This window comes from Halteromyces radiatus (assembly GCF_025201355.1).
Source record: "Halteromyces radiatus strain CBS 162.75 chromosome Unknown BX664scaffold_2, whole genome shotgun sequence".
Taxonomy (NCBI): Eukaryota; Fungi; Mucoromycota; class Mucoromycetes; order Mucorales; family Cunninghamellaceae; genus Halteromyces; species Halteromyces radiatus.
The window spans coordinates 3,263,542-3,278,606 of NW_026251688.1; the positions used below are offsets into that span (position 1 = coordinate 3,263,542).

General features: G+C 33.4%; 5 protein-coding genes across 5 annotated transcripts; 4 read left to right on the top strand and 1 right to left on the bottom strand.

The window, feature by feature from the left end:
- Positions 1–138: 138 nt before the first annotated feature.
- On the top strand, positions 139–1,964 carry BX664DRAFT_347357 (uncharacterized protein; the record flags this gene model as incomplete). Its single annotated transcript, XM_051547545.1, has 3 exons — positions 139–388; positions 479–1,199; positions 1,277–1,964. 3 exons carry the CDS (start codon positions 139–141, stop codon positions 1,962–1,964), a joined length of 1,659 nt encoding a protein of 552 aa, XP_051403606.1.
- A 481-nt stretch (positions 1,965–2,445) lies between these two features.
- Positions 2,446–5,505, bottom strand: BX664DRAFT_356625 (uncharacterized protein). The gene is made up of 3 exons (XM_051547901.1): positions 5,134–5,505; positions 4,610–5,034; positions 2,446–4,554 (listed from the first exon to the last, which is right to left on the bottom strand). The coding sequence occupies exons 1-3, from the start codon at positions 5,409–5,411 to the stop codon at positions 2,588–2,590; spliced, it is 2,670 nt and encodes an 889-aa protein (XP_051403607.1). The 5' UTR covers positions 5,412–5,505; the 3' UTR covers positions 2,446–2,587.
- A 1,752-nt stretch (positions 5,506–7,257) lies between these two features.
- BX664DRAFT_326226 (uncharacterized protein) lies at positions 7,258–8,613 on the top strand. The gene is made up of 3 exons (XM_051544183.1): positions 7,258–7,756; positions 7,863–8,302; positions 8,397–8,613. The coding sequence occupies exons 1-3, from the start codon at positions 7,315–7,317 to the stop codon at positions 8,502–8,504; spliced, it is 990 nt and encodes a 329-aa protein (XP_051403608.1). The 5' UTR covers positions 7,258–7,314; the 3' UTR covers positions 8,505–8,613.
- A 1,856-nt stretch (positions 8,614–10,469) lies between these two features.
- Positions 10,470–11,972, top strand: BX664DRAFT_356627 (uncharacterized protein). Its single transcript, XM_051547902.1, has 4 exons — positions 10,470–10,580; positions 10,666–10,727; positions 10,819–10,910; positions 10,979–11,972. Exons 1-4 carry the CDS (start codon positions 10,489–10,491, stop codon positions 11,855–11,857), a joined length of 1,125 nt encoding a protein of 374 aa, XP_051403609.1. The 5' UTR covers positions 10,470–10,488; the 3' UTR covers positions 11,858–11,972.
- A 50-nt stretch (positions 11,973–12,022) lies between these two features.
- On the top strand, positions 12,023–15,041 carry BX664DRAFT_326229 (uncharacterized protein). The gene is made up of 8 exons (XM_051544184.1): positions 12,023–13,117; positions 13,194–13,265; positions 13,328–13,410; positions 13,473–13,620; positions 13,695–13,786; positions 13,883–14,099; positions 14,190–14,239; positions 14,310–15,041. The coding sequence occupies exons 1-8, from the start codon at positions 12,066–12,068 to the stop codon at positions 14,591–14,593; spliced, it is 1,998 nt and encodes a 665-aa protein (XP_051403610.1). The 5' UTR covers positions 12,023–12,065; the 3' UTR covers positions 14,594–15,041.
- The last annotated feature ends 24 nt before the right edge of the window (positions 15,042–15,065 follow it).

Sequence of the window (15,065 nt, forward strand, 5' to 3'; positions counted from 1 at the left end):
ATTCATTTTCTTGTATCATTATCCTTTTCCTTTTTGTATATCATGTCCTTTCGGTCAAAGTCAACATTGTTATGTTTACTTTGCTTATTATATTTATTATACTTTAACCTTCAATATATACATACGTCAAATAAATCCATGACTACAAACTCCTCTTTGATTAAAAATTTATCATTACCATCTCACTCTTCAACAACAATAACAACAATAACAGCAACTTCATCATCAACTTCATCAACTTCATCTTTACCCTCTTCTATCTCATCTGATATCTTATCATCACCAACTTCTCAATCAGCATTTAATATACCTTCTATTTCATATGATCCTCAAGAAAAGTATCTTACTTTCTTCACTCATAGTGGTTTCCAAAATCAATTGATACAAGGTAAAAAAAAAAAAAATTACTTTATTTTATTTATTTATTTTAAAAAAAAATAGTCTTACATTTTCCTTTTATTTTTTTTTTTTTTAATAGTCGAAAATGGAATATTATTAGCATGGTATCTGAATCGAACCTTGATATTACCACGAGCTCTTCTTGGTGAAGCATTTGGATGGAGTCAGTTTGCCAAATTACAATTAGAACATCAATTACGAGATCAAGATACTACCGAAGATTGTGAAGAATTTAGCAATGATATGGAACAATGGAAAATTCAATGCCCAAATCGTGATCGATTTGCCATGTTACCTTTTGATTCTATCTTTGATCTTTCGTGGGCCAAGCAACATGTGAAAATAGTCGTGCGTGAACAAGCAAATGATGCATGGTTGGCTTCGACCTTTGGTATTTATCGTGCTGGTGGCGCAGGTTCTAATGATCCTAGTCGAATGGTGGATGAAGATATGGTAGAAGAACAAGATTATGGGTCCTACGTAGATGGAGATATTCTCTATTTCCGTGGTGAAACGCGATACGATTGGCGAATTTTTGATACACCTCGAAAATCTCAACGTCTTGGCAAGTACGCAGATGCTCTCAACATTTACGATCTACGACGACGAAAGGAAAAATTGATACATTTCTCATCTCTTTTTGGTTCGGGAAAGTTACCTATCCGACGACCTGAACATTACGATTTTTTACGTTCTCTACAACGAAGTATTACCTATCGACATCCTGCTGTCTTGGGGATGACTGATTTGATGGTGAATAAATTAGGTGGACATGGAAATTTCATTGGCCTTCATATCAGGTAATGACATATATATATATATATATATATGTATTTTTTTTTTTTTTTTTTTTTACTAATGATGATTTCTATGTTAGATCGGGTGATGGATGGTTTGTCAACGCACTACCAGAAAACGTTCTTAACATTGTATCAAATATCAATCGCGCAGTACAATCTCAACAACGACGACAAGATACCTTATTGGATTCAGGATTGGACGAGGATAATAACATAAATCAATACATCAATCATCAAAATCCTTCTTTGTCATCAACACAGCCACCAATTACAACCAACAATGGAGTACCAGATCTGGGACAATGCGTTACAGCTGCCAAAAATGGACAAACTACCTTGATTTATGTAGCAACAGATGCCCGGGACCCAAGAATGAACAGTGCTTTCGAGCCTCTATGGAAATTGTACCCCTGCAGTTTTACTATCCACGACATTATCGCACAAGAGGAAGGTAACAGCAATCGTGGTGGTCTGGATGATGATGGTGATCTTGAAACGGAAGATAATGATGATGAAGATGCTGCAGCAGCGGCAGCTTCCATGGGTTGGGCCATTCTGGACAGGGAACGTAATCCATCCACTGGAACAAGTATGCGGAAATTTCTCTTGCCTTTGGTGGACGCTTCTATATCAAGTCGTGGCTGGTTCTTCATTGGTAGCAAAGGTTCCACTTTTTCGGGTTATATTCATCGACTTCATGATGTTTATTGGTCAACTACAAAGAAAAATGAATTTACTGCTTCTTCCTCATTGGCTGATGAATAATGTATCTTCTTCCCCTCTTTTGTTTCTATTTTTTTTTTTTTTTTTTTAGTTTGTTTTATATTACTTTATTTGTTTACACTTATTATTTATATACTCTTCTCCACACACACTTTCATTTATATTTTGTTTCATATTCCAAATACTACTCCCCCTCATATATTATCATTATATCAATCTTTTTCCCGTCTCTCCTTTCATATCGATCTTGATAACCCCCCCTAACATATATTCTCTATTTTGTTATTTTCAATAAAGAATGATCATGATTCCTTCCTGGTGAAGGTACAAAATCATATACATAGTCCAATTGTCAATTAACATTGTGTTTATATATGTATGAATCAAACGATAAATGAAGTCAAAAAAAAAAGTCATATAAATCAGAAGTTTATTTGTGTTGTTTGTGTACAGAAAAAAAAACCCCCAAGATAAGCTTCAAAAAAAAAAAAAGATGTTTCTACAATTGTACGACCACACGTACAAAAAAAAAAAAAATAGTGTATATATAAATAGTAATAGTAATACTGAATAGAAAGGGAATGTGTGTGGGGAAAAATATATATAAATAACTAAACGACTGAAAAATCAACAAAAAAAAAAATCAACAAAAAAGAGAAGAGATATCAGGAAATGGCAGTTTTCTTGTACATGACTACGTGGGAGGTGTTATTGGATGGTGATGTAGAATATGATGTTGAATTTGGATGAGCATAGTACTGTTGTTGTTGTTGTTGCATGACCCCACTTTGTTTCCGTCCTTTCTTGTCGTATAAAGCTCTGTCATCATCATCATCGTCATCCTCTTCTTCGTCTTCGTTACCTTCTGAACTACTACTACTGTTACTACTACTACTGCTGCTGCTGCGTCGTATATACTGTCGGACTGAATGTTTACCATTACCGCGTTTATTGATTTCTGGTTCAGAAGTCGGTCGTAAATAGTTTTCTGGGACGATAAATCCTGTAGATGTCTGCTTTGTTGATCCATCCATATATTGTTGCCAAGAAGAATCTTGTATATGTAATGATGATGATGATGATGATGATAATGCCTGTAATGGTTGTTCATCAGATGATTTTGCTGAAGTGTGAGATTGTTGATAATGCATTGTTGAATTTTTGACACTTTTTTGAGATCCAGATGAATGTCTTGATTGATGATAGGATGCTGGAGTTGATGATGACGATGAATTTGCCGGATGTTGTTGTTGATGATGATTTTTCTTGGTCAATCGTTTCTTTTTCTTCTTCGATGCCGCGACAATTTGTTGGGGTGTTCTTGGTGGGACACGATTATTGTTGGAGCCTTGTTGATGAGGAGATGACGAATTCGTTGGTAATTGATTCTGCTGATGTGCTTGCTGTTGATTTTGGTTCTGTTGCTGGCTAATGATAGTAAGGTACCAGAACATAAAATTCGAGATGATCACTTGATCATGGAGAGGTCTACGGGGATTTGCCAATTTCATATGAGAAAGTCGATACACGGCACGTTCCACATGAATAGGTAGCCGAGATTGATGGTTGATTTTATTAAGCTGGAAATCTTTCGGAGGTATCATGACCATAGTGGAATTGGTATTCGTTTCGTCAGAACTTGTTGCTGATGATTTCCCGTTGGTCACCGATGATTCCGAAGATGTGTTGTTTGCTGACGTTGATGACTTCCGAGAAAACAGTGAGGATAATCCAAATCGTTGTTTACTGGATGATGTCGTGGGAGTTGATGAAGATGTGGACATTCGAGGCACATTTTTAGTATTGCTTGTTCCATAAGCTTCCTTATCAATATGGCTTGGTTGTTGTGTTAATTCCACTGATGACGTCTGTTCAGTCTTTGCCTTTTTATCATCAAACCAAAATGCCCAAGACCATGATGATTTCCGTTCACGTGGCAAAGATTTGGCCGTAGGCTGTTGTTGTTGCTGTTGTTGCTGTTGTTGCTGTTGTTGTTGTTGTTGTTGTTGTTCTGGATACTGATCATGCTTTTGTTGTTCTTGTTGTTGATGTTGGTGTTGCTGCTGTTGCTGTGGAGGAGATGATTCGAATGGATAGATACAAGGTTGACTAGTTGTTGCTGGATTGCTATTCTTTATTGGCATTAATTCCTCTTTTGAAACGACATTTTGCAAATTGTCTTGGTAGTGATCGGTTGTTGTCGTCGGCAATGGCGGTAAAGTTGAGGTAGGTGGTAAAGTAGCATCCATTTCTATATCGAGGTGAGGTACTTCAAAAGTCATCGGGCTATCGGGAAGCATCATACTTTCAAGAGATTGAAAAGGCTTATGGCTGATGTCGTTTTCATTTTGAGAATTGTTGCCATCGTTCGTATCATTACCATAAATAGTTGATGTTTTGGAAGAAGTACAAACAGAATCACTATGTCGATAGGTTGACCAAGATTTGTTAGAGGAAATATCGGATATGTTCATTGAAGATGGCGCAATAGAAGAACTTCGTTGGAACTTTGTTCTTGCACCACGTCGTGACAAAGGTCGATTTGTTTTTGGCACCAATACAGGAGACTGATCAAGAGCTGTGGAGTTGCGATCAAATACAAGAAAATCAGGAATTCTACCACTGCCAGGATCTATATAATAATAAAAAAGTTAAACAATATAATGGATTTTTCTAAATCGATTTACCTGCACCATTGCCTGGTAATTGTAGGCTCATACTTCGTCGTAATTTTTCTTTCCGGGCTTTTGCTGCAAGTTTGTTAGTATCATCTTGTTCTCGATTATCTGGTTCACTTGATGGTTGGTCACTATCATTTTGTTTTCCCAGAGATTGTAAGGAATTTGATCGTATCAATGGGACAGAGTCGTTGATGTTATTTTCCAAAACATCCAAGGCAAATTGTCGGTCCTGATCTTTGTCATTTTCGTTTAGTGAATGGTCATTATCCATGTCATTTTCCCCTCTATCATTGTCAGCAGCAGTAAATGAAACTGATAATACAGAGCGTCGTCGTCTGACTTTTCCTTTATCCTTGGCATTGGTACGAAGTGCAGTAACATATTTTTCGAATTCGGCAGGAGCAAGTTCAGGATGTTGAGAGGCAGGAACCCTAAGGAAAAAAAAAAAAAAAAAAAAAAGAAAAAGAAAAAGAAAAAAAAAAGACTGCTTAGTAAAATGCCAAGTAATTTGATAATAAGTGTTTTCATACCAGAATAAGTGAGAAGGGTTGGAAGTGGATATGTTGATGATCTCAGTCAAAGCTTGACCATGATTTGTTCCAAGAGCGCGTGTCAAGCCTGCTGCTGTCAAAGGGATATTTTCTTGATCATATGTATCTTTGCTTTCCTCCTCTTTGTCATCATTGGTGATGTTTGTACTTAGTTGTTGTTGTTGTTGAGGAAGTGGTGTTGGTGGTGGTTCTTGTTTAGAAGGAAAAGAAGGATGGTATAGATCGGTTTGTAGTAAAGTAGAATTGGTATTCGACATAGAGTATCATCAAGAAGGGAAGAAAGATATAAAAAAAAATGTTATTGGTGGTAAAAAGGGGTAGAAAGAGACATGTAAGGTAGCAAAGGACAGTAAAATAAAAAAAAAAAAAAGAATAAAAATAAAAAAAAAAAAAAAAAAAAGAGAAAAGACTCAATATTCCAATCTTACTATTGCCACTATTTTTGTCTCTCTTCGCTCGCTTTTTTATTTATGGAATTCAATAGCCGCTCCTTCCTTGCTTCTTATTGGCTAATTCGTTCACTCTCCCTAAATATTTTTCAAGGAACAAAAAGGAGCAGGAGAAAAACAAAAAAAAAGAAAAAAAAAAAGCCAATCACCTTAATAGAACATTACTATCCCTTTTTCTTTTTTTTTTTGGAATAATATATAATATACATCTACTAGTTTTATCTTAAGTATCACAGCCACCATTAGTGTTAAAAATCATAGAGATAAATTTGCCACTCCATATAACATAGAAATGTAGACTAATCACTTCCACCATAACAAACCAGGAAACATCATCATCTCATAACATACTTTTAAGTTAGGTACGCATGGGGCAGTACAGCTTCACTGGCCCTGCGTCGGGCCTTTATTTTAAAATTAAAATGTTAATATGGTTTACAAAAAAAAAAGTATAAAGCATGCTTGTAATTCATTCTCACTCGTTCTTTTTTTTTTTTTGAAAAGAAAATGTCACTGATTACTGGAAATAGTACGATTACGATTCTAACGTCACCTTTTATATGTTGCTATTATTTATGGATGATACTTTTTTTTTATAGTATTGATGATGATTTGCATTGATTATACTGTACTCCTTATACAATTGTAAATGATTTTGTTTGATTCATATATCTATTCCTTTTTTTTTTGACTATATTTCATGATCATATTCAATTTAGGTGATGAACTATTTTAACTTTTTTCAAAGATGTAAAAAAAAAATAAAAAAAAAAGAACAAAAAATAGATACAAAACAGAGTATTTCGAATTCATCAAGGTGGTCAGTAAAGAAATCAAGTATGTAGCTAGTTAATTACATGCAATTTGGATCTCTCTTTTTCCTATGTTGATTGCATTTAAAGATAAAGAAAGCCAAGCGCCTCGTGTTTGTAGTTGTACAAAATCAACTAAAAATGGAAATATGGCTCCTTAACAGTTTATTCAATAGCATTGGCACCCTAAACCTTTTTGATGGTCACAAAAGAATAAATTGCCAATTCTTGTTCTGTGTTTTTTTTTTCTCTTTCCTTTCTTTCTTTCTTTCTTTCTTTTCTTTCTCCTCTTTGTCTCCCTTCCTTTTTCTCCTTCTCACCTTTTATACGTTTTTTAAGAAATAAATAGGTCGATCTTTGTAAGATCCCATTTACTTTCTATTTTATTTTATATATATATTTTATTCCTTTTTTTTTTTGTATTATCTTTATTTCATTAGAACGGCTTGCTGTTTTTTTTGAAAAATATTCCATTCTTTTTATTGATAGTTTATTCTTTTTTTGGCTTGCTGAAATATAATATTCTATCATTTTTTCTTCTTCTTCTTCTTCTTCTTCTTCTTCTTCTTCCTTTTTTCATTGTATATTTTCACAATACTTGCTTGTTTATTCTTTTTGTCTTGATAAGAAAAATAAACTTGCTTTCCCCTCCTCCTCCACCTTTTTTTTTTGTTATCCTTTATATATATATATATTCAATCTTCTCAATGCTCTCGGTTTACCCTGGCATGGACACAAATTTTACTCAGTCAATTCCTGAACCCTTTGGATTGGCTAGAAGTCGTATGGTATCCTTTGAACCTCAAGATACTTTCCGTTACTTACAACAACAACAACAACAACAACAACAACAACAACAACAACATTATCCAACTACTGTATCTACTGCACCTGTATCAATGGTTGAACCTATGATGCAATCTCATTTGTCTATGACATCTACTCCTCTATCAAATACAGTAACAACTTTATCGTCATCCTCATCATCATCACCATCAACAATGTATTATACTACTTATCCTTCAACATTTGGAAATGTAGTATCATCTTCTTCTCCTTCTGTGACATCTTCACCTTCTATGGATGAATCATGGAGATATTCTTCATCGACTGATCTTCTTACTGATTCTACGTACAATCATCCCTTCTCAACCCCATTACAACAACCTCAATCTCAACAATATATGCTTCAACAAGACGAATCTGCTTATCTTACGTCTACTTCCCTAGAACAACAATTCGCTAGCTCAAGTACTTCTTATGATCCAATCCCATCCTTTCAAGTATCTTCAAATTCATATTACCATCAAAATAACAATATCTCCAGACCAATGTATCCAGGTAATATAAATTACTTTTTTTCTTTTTTTGGTGAAATTATTAGATGTGTACTGAAAATCTCACCTCTTTTTTTTTTTTTATTTTATTATTATTATTATTAAAATAGGTCCTATCGATACATCGTCTTCTCCTCAAACACCTATTACCGCTCCAGTAACCTCTCCATCATCATCATCATCATCTACCAGTCATCGATCCAGTACAAGAAAACGTGTTCAATCATCACCTTTGCATTACTCAAAGCAAGGTCGATCTCCTGTATCGTCTCCATCATCTTCTGGTGACCTTCATCAACAACGACATTCACATTATATCAGTAAACCAAATCGACCTGTATCTATTGGATCGTTGTCGCCATTATCAGAACAAGGAAGTACTACTGGATCTACAATGTCTTACTCCCCAATGAACATGATTTCAAGTTTCCCTACCAAGGTTAATGTGTCTACTGGTGCTTCTCCGAAACGTTATGAATGCCATGTTTGTTCCAAGAAATTCACAAGACCGAGTTCATTGACTACTCATATCTATAGTCATACTGGTGAAGTAAATACATACACTGATAATTAGGAAGCAGACGTGCAAAAAATAGGAACATATTAATGATGATGATGATATTTTTTTTTATTTATTTATTTAGAAACCATTCCAGTGTCCAGTGGAAGGCTGTGGTCGACATTTTTCAGTGGTCAGTAACTTACGAAGACATGCCAAGATCCATACGAATCCTGTCAACTCCAAATCCTGATATATTTCCTTCGGTCCAACTCCTTTCTCTTTCTCTCATTTTCTCTTTCTCTTTACTTTTTTTTTTCTTTCTTTCCAATTTAGCCATACTCCTCTTTTTTTTTTTTTTTTTTTTTTCTCATATCCCCATTTCACTTCAACTCCTACCCCATTGTCTTCCCTCTCCTTTGATATCCATATTATTAACAATCTTTTGGTTGTTTTGTAGTCTCTTTTATTTTATTTACTTTAGTTAGTTTTCCGGAACAGAGTGATTCTTTTTTATCCTGTTGATTCTTTAAAAGGGAAGAAAAGTATTTGTTTTTTACTCATATGTGCTTGTTGTAATAAAGATCACTTTTTTTTTAAAAAAAAATGTATGTTATATTGATTCGGTTTTGACAAGTGGAAAAGGGAATTTCAAGAAATATACCTTTTTGTATCAATAAGAAAAGGCGTATTATGTGTAGGAGAATTGGTGGGGTAAATATCATTTACGTTGTTAAGGAGACAGTTTAAACGGTTCACAATGTTTAAAAGTTGATTTCATAATCAACAATGATGGTGAGACAAAAAATGAACACCGACAGTTTGTTAGAATGATAGAACCCTTCAGGGTTACCTTCATCATCATCATCATCATCATCACATTATTATCACCTTATTATAAATATAAATAAAGTACACATCAAAGATAGAGAATACAAAATAATATGAATTATACTAATCAATACAATAATCATTTCAAAAAATGTGGCGTAATCCTTCCTCCCTCTTCATCCATTTTTCTCCTTCCTTCCGTAAACATATAATGATAAGCTAATAATAGATCAATCAATATTACATCTTTTACTTTGAAACCCGGTTTATCGGTTAATATGGTATGAGACTACCATTGAGACGTCCCTTTCCCCCTTTTACTCGAGTTTATTATGAGTAGAGAAAAAAAAGGGGGGAAGGGAACAATCTGTTCTCTCTTTCTCTTTTCTTTTTCCCTAAATGGTTCATAAATTTATGGAATCATTCTTTTTATATCATTATTTGGTAAAAGTCAACGATGTCTTCTAAATGGTACAACAACTATGTAATATTATTCCTATACGATGATTCGATATAGAAACTTAATCATGATTAAAATCATAAACAATTTATATCATCATATGAACGTGGAGATGTTTGTACATCATCATCAGCCACAACACACAATATAACTAAAGAGGACATATATAAATGATTTATATATATTACTATACTTTATTCAATAATAAATGACAGAATTCAAAAATAAGATGTCGCAAAAATAGGAAATAAAATATCGTAAGGATAGAAAATGATTGACAGAAGAAAAAAGTTGAAACGCATAATCGAAATTGAATTCAAGAAGAAAAAAAAAGAAAAAGAGTGAACAGTAGTTCTATTGAGTATTTTGAGTAATAGAAAAAATATATATATCTTTAGTCAACATATCCATTTTTTTGTCTATATTTATTTTAACTTACTCGTATTAAATACATCCTCAAAAGAGGTGATAACATAATTTCTATATGTTGCTATTCCAGGTTGATTACTCACTTTGAACTGGAAACACCAAAGGAGATTTCAAAAAAAAAAAAAAAAAAAGAAGAGAATGATTAATATGCTGTATCATCACCAATCATCAATCAATGTGTTTTGACATACCCTAGAACGATATCTGAAAAAATGGTAATGCCACATCCATTTTGGGGAAGATGGATAGTTTTATTATATCACGAAACTATTTTCTTGTGACCCGATATAAAAAAAAAAAAAAAAAAAAAAAAACTTTGAAAACACTGTGAAAACACTGTGAAATCACTGTGAAAACAAAATCATCATCCATTAGTATTGGTGCGGAAGTTTAAAAGTCCATTCGCGTATTTTGGAGCTTCGTTTTTTTTTTTTTTTTTTTTTTTTTTTTTTTTTTTTTTTTTTTTTTTTTTTTTTTTCTTCTGCTTTCCTTATTCTCAAAAAAGAAAAAGTCTATCATGTCCTCCAATAGTAGATATCGTGAAAGAAAATACAATTCTTCAGATAACGATAGATTATCACGAATACTTTCTCAGCCTGTACAGTCATGGTAAATACAATAATAATAGAAAACAACAATTATTTATTTTACTTACTGTTTTTATTTTTCATAAAACGCTAATATTTTATTCCAGGGAAAAGAAATGGGCACCAAGTACAAGATCCAAGAATTATCAAACATATAAATGGATCAAATGTATAGTATTCGCATATATAACTAGTTGATTAGAACTCAAAAACTCACTTTATTACTCTTTTGTTTTTTTTTTTTTTTATGTGTCCTTTAGCTGATAAGTCCATTGTTTTTGAAGATGATGACGACGATGAAGAAGACGAAGACGAAGACGAAAAGGATCAAGTAATGACAGATGCTGATAAAGTAAGATAAATCACAAAAAGTTTTTTTTTTTTTTTTGATTGATATATATTATATATTCTTTAATGTAGGATACTGCAACATCAAGAGATATCAATAGCACTACCATTCAAACAACCCCAACAACAACATTACCATCAACTATAAATGGAACAAGTTCAGAAGCAAAAACGACTATAACTGATGTCACAGATCAAAACAGGGGATTATTCTCAACTCCAATTGACAACAAAATTGTAAGTTCTCTGGCTGACGAAGAAGAACGTACTCCTACACCAAAACTTTCAGACGTATCGGATGTGGATCAGACCATGGGAGATGATGATGACAAAGAAAGTAATGCCGATGATTTAAATGATGCTTCTCGACACCCTGCTTTTGCACCTCATATACATCCACGACTGAATGGTGATGACAACTTGTACAATACTTCTGAACAAACATCAACGGCAACGACGAATACACCACAGGATGAATTATACGCAAATAATAACAGCAATATCACTATCGCAACTACAACAGAGAATATAATCAACAATGGAAACAATGATATCAATGTTGCTACTGAAATCAATGCCACTACAACTGGAATCGAAGAACCAACAACAACTACTGAAGATATTACTAACACTTCTTCCTCTGTACCAATTGCCACAGCACCAGCCATAGCGCCTACAACTGTAGAAAGTGAACCATCACCAGTAGTACAGCAACAACCTCTACCAACAGAACAAAGAATGAATTCAGAAATAACTGACGATCTAGATGCTGGACGAATCCAAACACCTGATGTTGTATCTTCTACAAATACACCTGGAGTAGACACACCTTGCGACACACCTTCTGATGTGCCTTTACAAAGAAATATCAATGTTGTGACTGAAAATGATACAGATATGGAACTAGTAACACCAGGACATCAAGATAACAATGAAAATACACCTCAATGAATTCATCTTCCTTTCTTTACATTTTACATCCATTTAGATATTATCTCTCATCTTTTTTTTTTTTCTTGTATGTTGCAATAAACGAATAAAAAAAATATGTCATTTTCTACCTCCGACTTCCTTTTTTCTTTTATATGATTTTTGTTTTCTTGTTCCTTGATTTCTCTCTTTTCCCTCTTCTTCTTTTATTCTCTCGTTTTATTATTACATGTCCGTAGATAGTTGGCATCTTTTGGATACGGAATATGCTAACCTTGACGAAAAAAAAGAAAATATTCAGGATACCACTATTTCATCAACCATGGAACCCCAACGTAGACTCAATTTCGATAGATTTAAAGGTCTGAATGCAGACTATTCTTCTCCAGACGTTTCTGATATTATCGATAAGAACACCTCGACTGAAAACAATACCAGTAATGAAAATGACTTTTCAACTGATCAACCACATTTATCTATATCACCCTCTTCTATACGCGAAAATGACAAGATGACTCCAATTTTATCACCACCATTACCAACAATTGCTCCCACTTCTTCCTCTCAACAAAATTATTCAACAACTATATATTCACCTCAACTAGTCTCCTCTTCTTCACAACATACTATGCATTCTCATGATACAAGTCTCAATGTACATAATACTACCACATCACATGCCGATGCATTTGCATCTTGGACGCCTCCTCGTACCACAACAACGTCTGGTGCTGCTATTCCTTGGTTATTTGGTCAACCTACAAATCAAACTGAAAATGATATCGACACTTTGAAAAACGACTTTGAAAAACACAATCAAGCTTTACGCGAAAAGTGGAAGAGGATGCACCAACAAAAATTATCTTCTTCATCATCTTCAAATCACACCAACACTACCGGACCACCACTTCCAGCAAATTCTTCATCTGTATTTACACCATCCTTTCCACCTTCTCATACAATCAACAATGACAATGACGGAGAATGTTTAGATTTCATTCATCATAAAGCTTCTCAACTTAGTCTTTCTTCATCGCCTTCGATTAATAACAATCCAATGGTATTTCAATTTTCTGGTTTAGTTGGTGATCAAAGACAAGCTTTGGACTCGATTATGTTACGTATTCATCAACAAATTCCTGCCCCATTATCATCATCATCATCATCATCATCATCACCATCACCATGGCATACCTTACGCTCTCTAGATCTCAGTCATCAGCATTTAACATCTATTCAACATTTGGATACCTTGACTCCACTATTGGAAGTATTGATTATGTAAGCGAAAAAAACAATAGAGAATGAAAAAGAAGATTAACATTTGTTTTTATTCTGCTTATTTGAAAAAAAATAGATCTCACAATCAGATTCGTCAATTATCTGATATACCATCCTCTCTCAAAATTATGAAGGCAAAATCAAACAAGTAGGAATTGTAAAGATCAATTGGATATATTTGGATATTTAAACTAAATTTTTTTTTAATAGACTAACTGATATTGAAGGATTTCGTTATTTGCATAAATTGGAATACCTTGATATATGTGATAATGCTCTCGATTCATTTGATGGTAATCATAGAAAAAAATATATAAAAAAACGTGTATCACTTATCTTTTGGAACATCATTTAGGCATTGGCCCTTTCTATTACTTAAGAACTCTATTAGTGGAAAACAATAAGTTGAAGTGCTGCCTTGCTCTTCAACAAATGCATGGATTGGTCGTCTTAAAACTCCGGGGGAATGCCATTGAACATCTGAAGTTTGACAAAGCCTCTTTGTAAGTCACCAAGATAAAAAAAAAAAAAAAAAAAAAAGACTTTTTTTTATATTTACTTTACTATTTGGTCCTAGATATCAGTTGGAAAGTTTGGATTTATCTTACAATAGAGTGCGTTGTTTGGAGTCACTGAATGGCGTACCGAAATTATATGAACTCAATTTAGGTACAGGATAGTTTCTGATAGAATTATCTATTTTACTAAACTAACTTTATTATTCCTCTTCTTCTTCTTTTGAATTGACATTTGATATTCTCATAGATAATAATCAAATTGACTCAGTGGCTTTGGATAAACCAGTGGACACTTTACGCGTGTTAAAATTGAATTACAATAGACTCCAGGCTTTTGATGGACGGTTCTTTCCCAATCTACGGACTTTATATTTAGACAGCAATCGACTTGTTCGTATCGTTGATTTACGTATCATGCAACATTTGGATTCTATATCATTACGAGATCAAGGTGGTTCACAGCTGTAAGATATATATTATCTTTTTTTTTTTTTTTTTTTTTTTTTGTTTAAGCCATGTTCTCACGTCTTTTTTTTTTTTTTTTTTTTTTTTAGTCAAGTCAATGTGAAAGAACTACAGAGTACTCGAAAACTTTATTTATCAGGTAATATATGAATATATTATGTTTAGATATATAAAAATCAATTCATCAATAAAAATTTATTTTCTTTTAGGCATGCCTGTCAAACAGTTGAATCATATGATTCATTTCAATACTTTGGAATACTTGGAAATAAGTTCGGCACAATTGGAAGAATTACCATCTGACTTTGGATCTCAAGTTCCTTTACTACGCGTACTTTATTTGAGTCACAATTACTTAAAACAGTTGAACCCATTGATACATCATCGGCGTTTACAAAGACTGGTCTTGATCGACAATCGATTACAAAAGTTAGGTGATATCCTGGATACTATACGAACATTACCTCGATTAAACTATTTGGATATTAGGTAAACAATACAATTATTCTTTACTCAACTCACTTTTTTTTTTCTCTGTATAATAGAGTCAATCCTATCAATTTTAAATTATATCCTGATTTATTGTATACTTCAAGCTATCAATCCAAGAATGGGAAAACGGATCGTCTCTGTCGGTATCTTGGACCTGAATATGACACTAGTTGGTTATCTCGTGATGCAACACATTATGAAAATCTTCCTGAACACTGGCAACGTCGACGAAAAATGTACCGTGCTTTGTTTATCTCTGAATGTAGTAGTAAGCTAGATATGTTGGACAACATCTTGGTCACCATGGAAGAACGAACACTAGCCGATACTATGGTTTTGGATTATACTATGAAACATCGTCATCAACAACAATCATCCATAGATAAATCATCTTGTAGTTAACTTTGTTTGACACGAATGAACCAATAAAAAACCAGATTTACTTGCGGAATTCAAAATTATATATATATTTA

Excerpts from the sequence above, each read along its gene's own strand:
- BX664DRAFT_326229 (XM_051544184.1), top strand. The coding sequence starts at position 12,066 with ATGTCCGTAGATAGTTGGCATCTTTTGGATACGGAATATGCTAACCTT. Across the intron at positions 13,266-13,327 it reads ATGAAGGCAAAATCAAACAA|ACTAACTGATATTGAAGGAT; the intron begins GTAGGAATTGTA and ends TTTTTTTAATAG. Across the intron at positions 13,411-13,472 it reads TGCTCTCGATTCATTTGATG|GCATTGGCCCTTTCTATTAC; the intron begins GTAATCATAGAA and ends AACATCATTTAG.
- BX664DRAFT_326226 (XM_051544183.1), top strand. The coding sequence starts at position 7,315 with ATGGTTGAACCTATGATGCAATCTCATTTGTCTATGACATCTACTCCT. Across the intron at positions 7,757-7,862 it reads CTCCAGACCAATGTATCCAG|GTCCTATCGATACATCGTCT; the intron begins GTAATATAAATT and ends TTATTAAAATAG. Across the intron at positions 8,303-8,396 it reads TCTATAGTCATACTGGTGAA|AAACCATTCCAGTGTCCAGT; the intron begins GTAAATACATAC and ends TTATTTATTTAG.
- BX664DRAFT_356627 (XM_051547902.1), top strand. The coding sequence starts at position 10,489 with ATGTCCTCCAATAGTAGATATCGTGAAAGAAAATACAATTCTTCAGAT. Across the intron at positions 10,581-10,665 it reads TCTCAGCCTGTACAGTCATG|GGAAAAGAAATGGGCACCAA; the intron begins GTAAATACAATA and ends ATTTTATTCCAG. Across the intron at positions 10,911-10,978 it reads TAATGACAGATGCTGATAAA|GATACTGCAACATCAAGAGA; the intron begins GTAAGATAAATC and ends TCTTTAATGTAG.
- BX664DRAFT_356625 (XM_051547901.1), bottom strand. The coding sequence starts at position 5,411 with ATGTCGAATACCAATTCTACTTTACTACAAACCGATCTATACCATCCT. Across the intron at positions 5,035-5,133 it reads AACCCTTCTCACTTATTCTG|GGTTCCTGCCTCTCAACATC; the intron begins GTATGAAAACAC and ends TTTTTTCCTTAG. Across the intron at positions 4,555-4,609 it reads ATTACCAGGCAATGGTGCAG|ATCCTGGCAGTGGTAGAATT; the intron begins GTAAATCGATTT and ends ATTATTATATAG.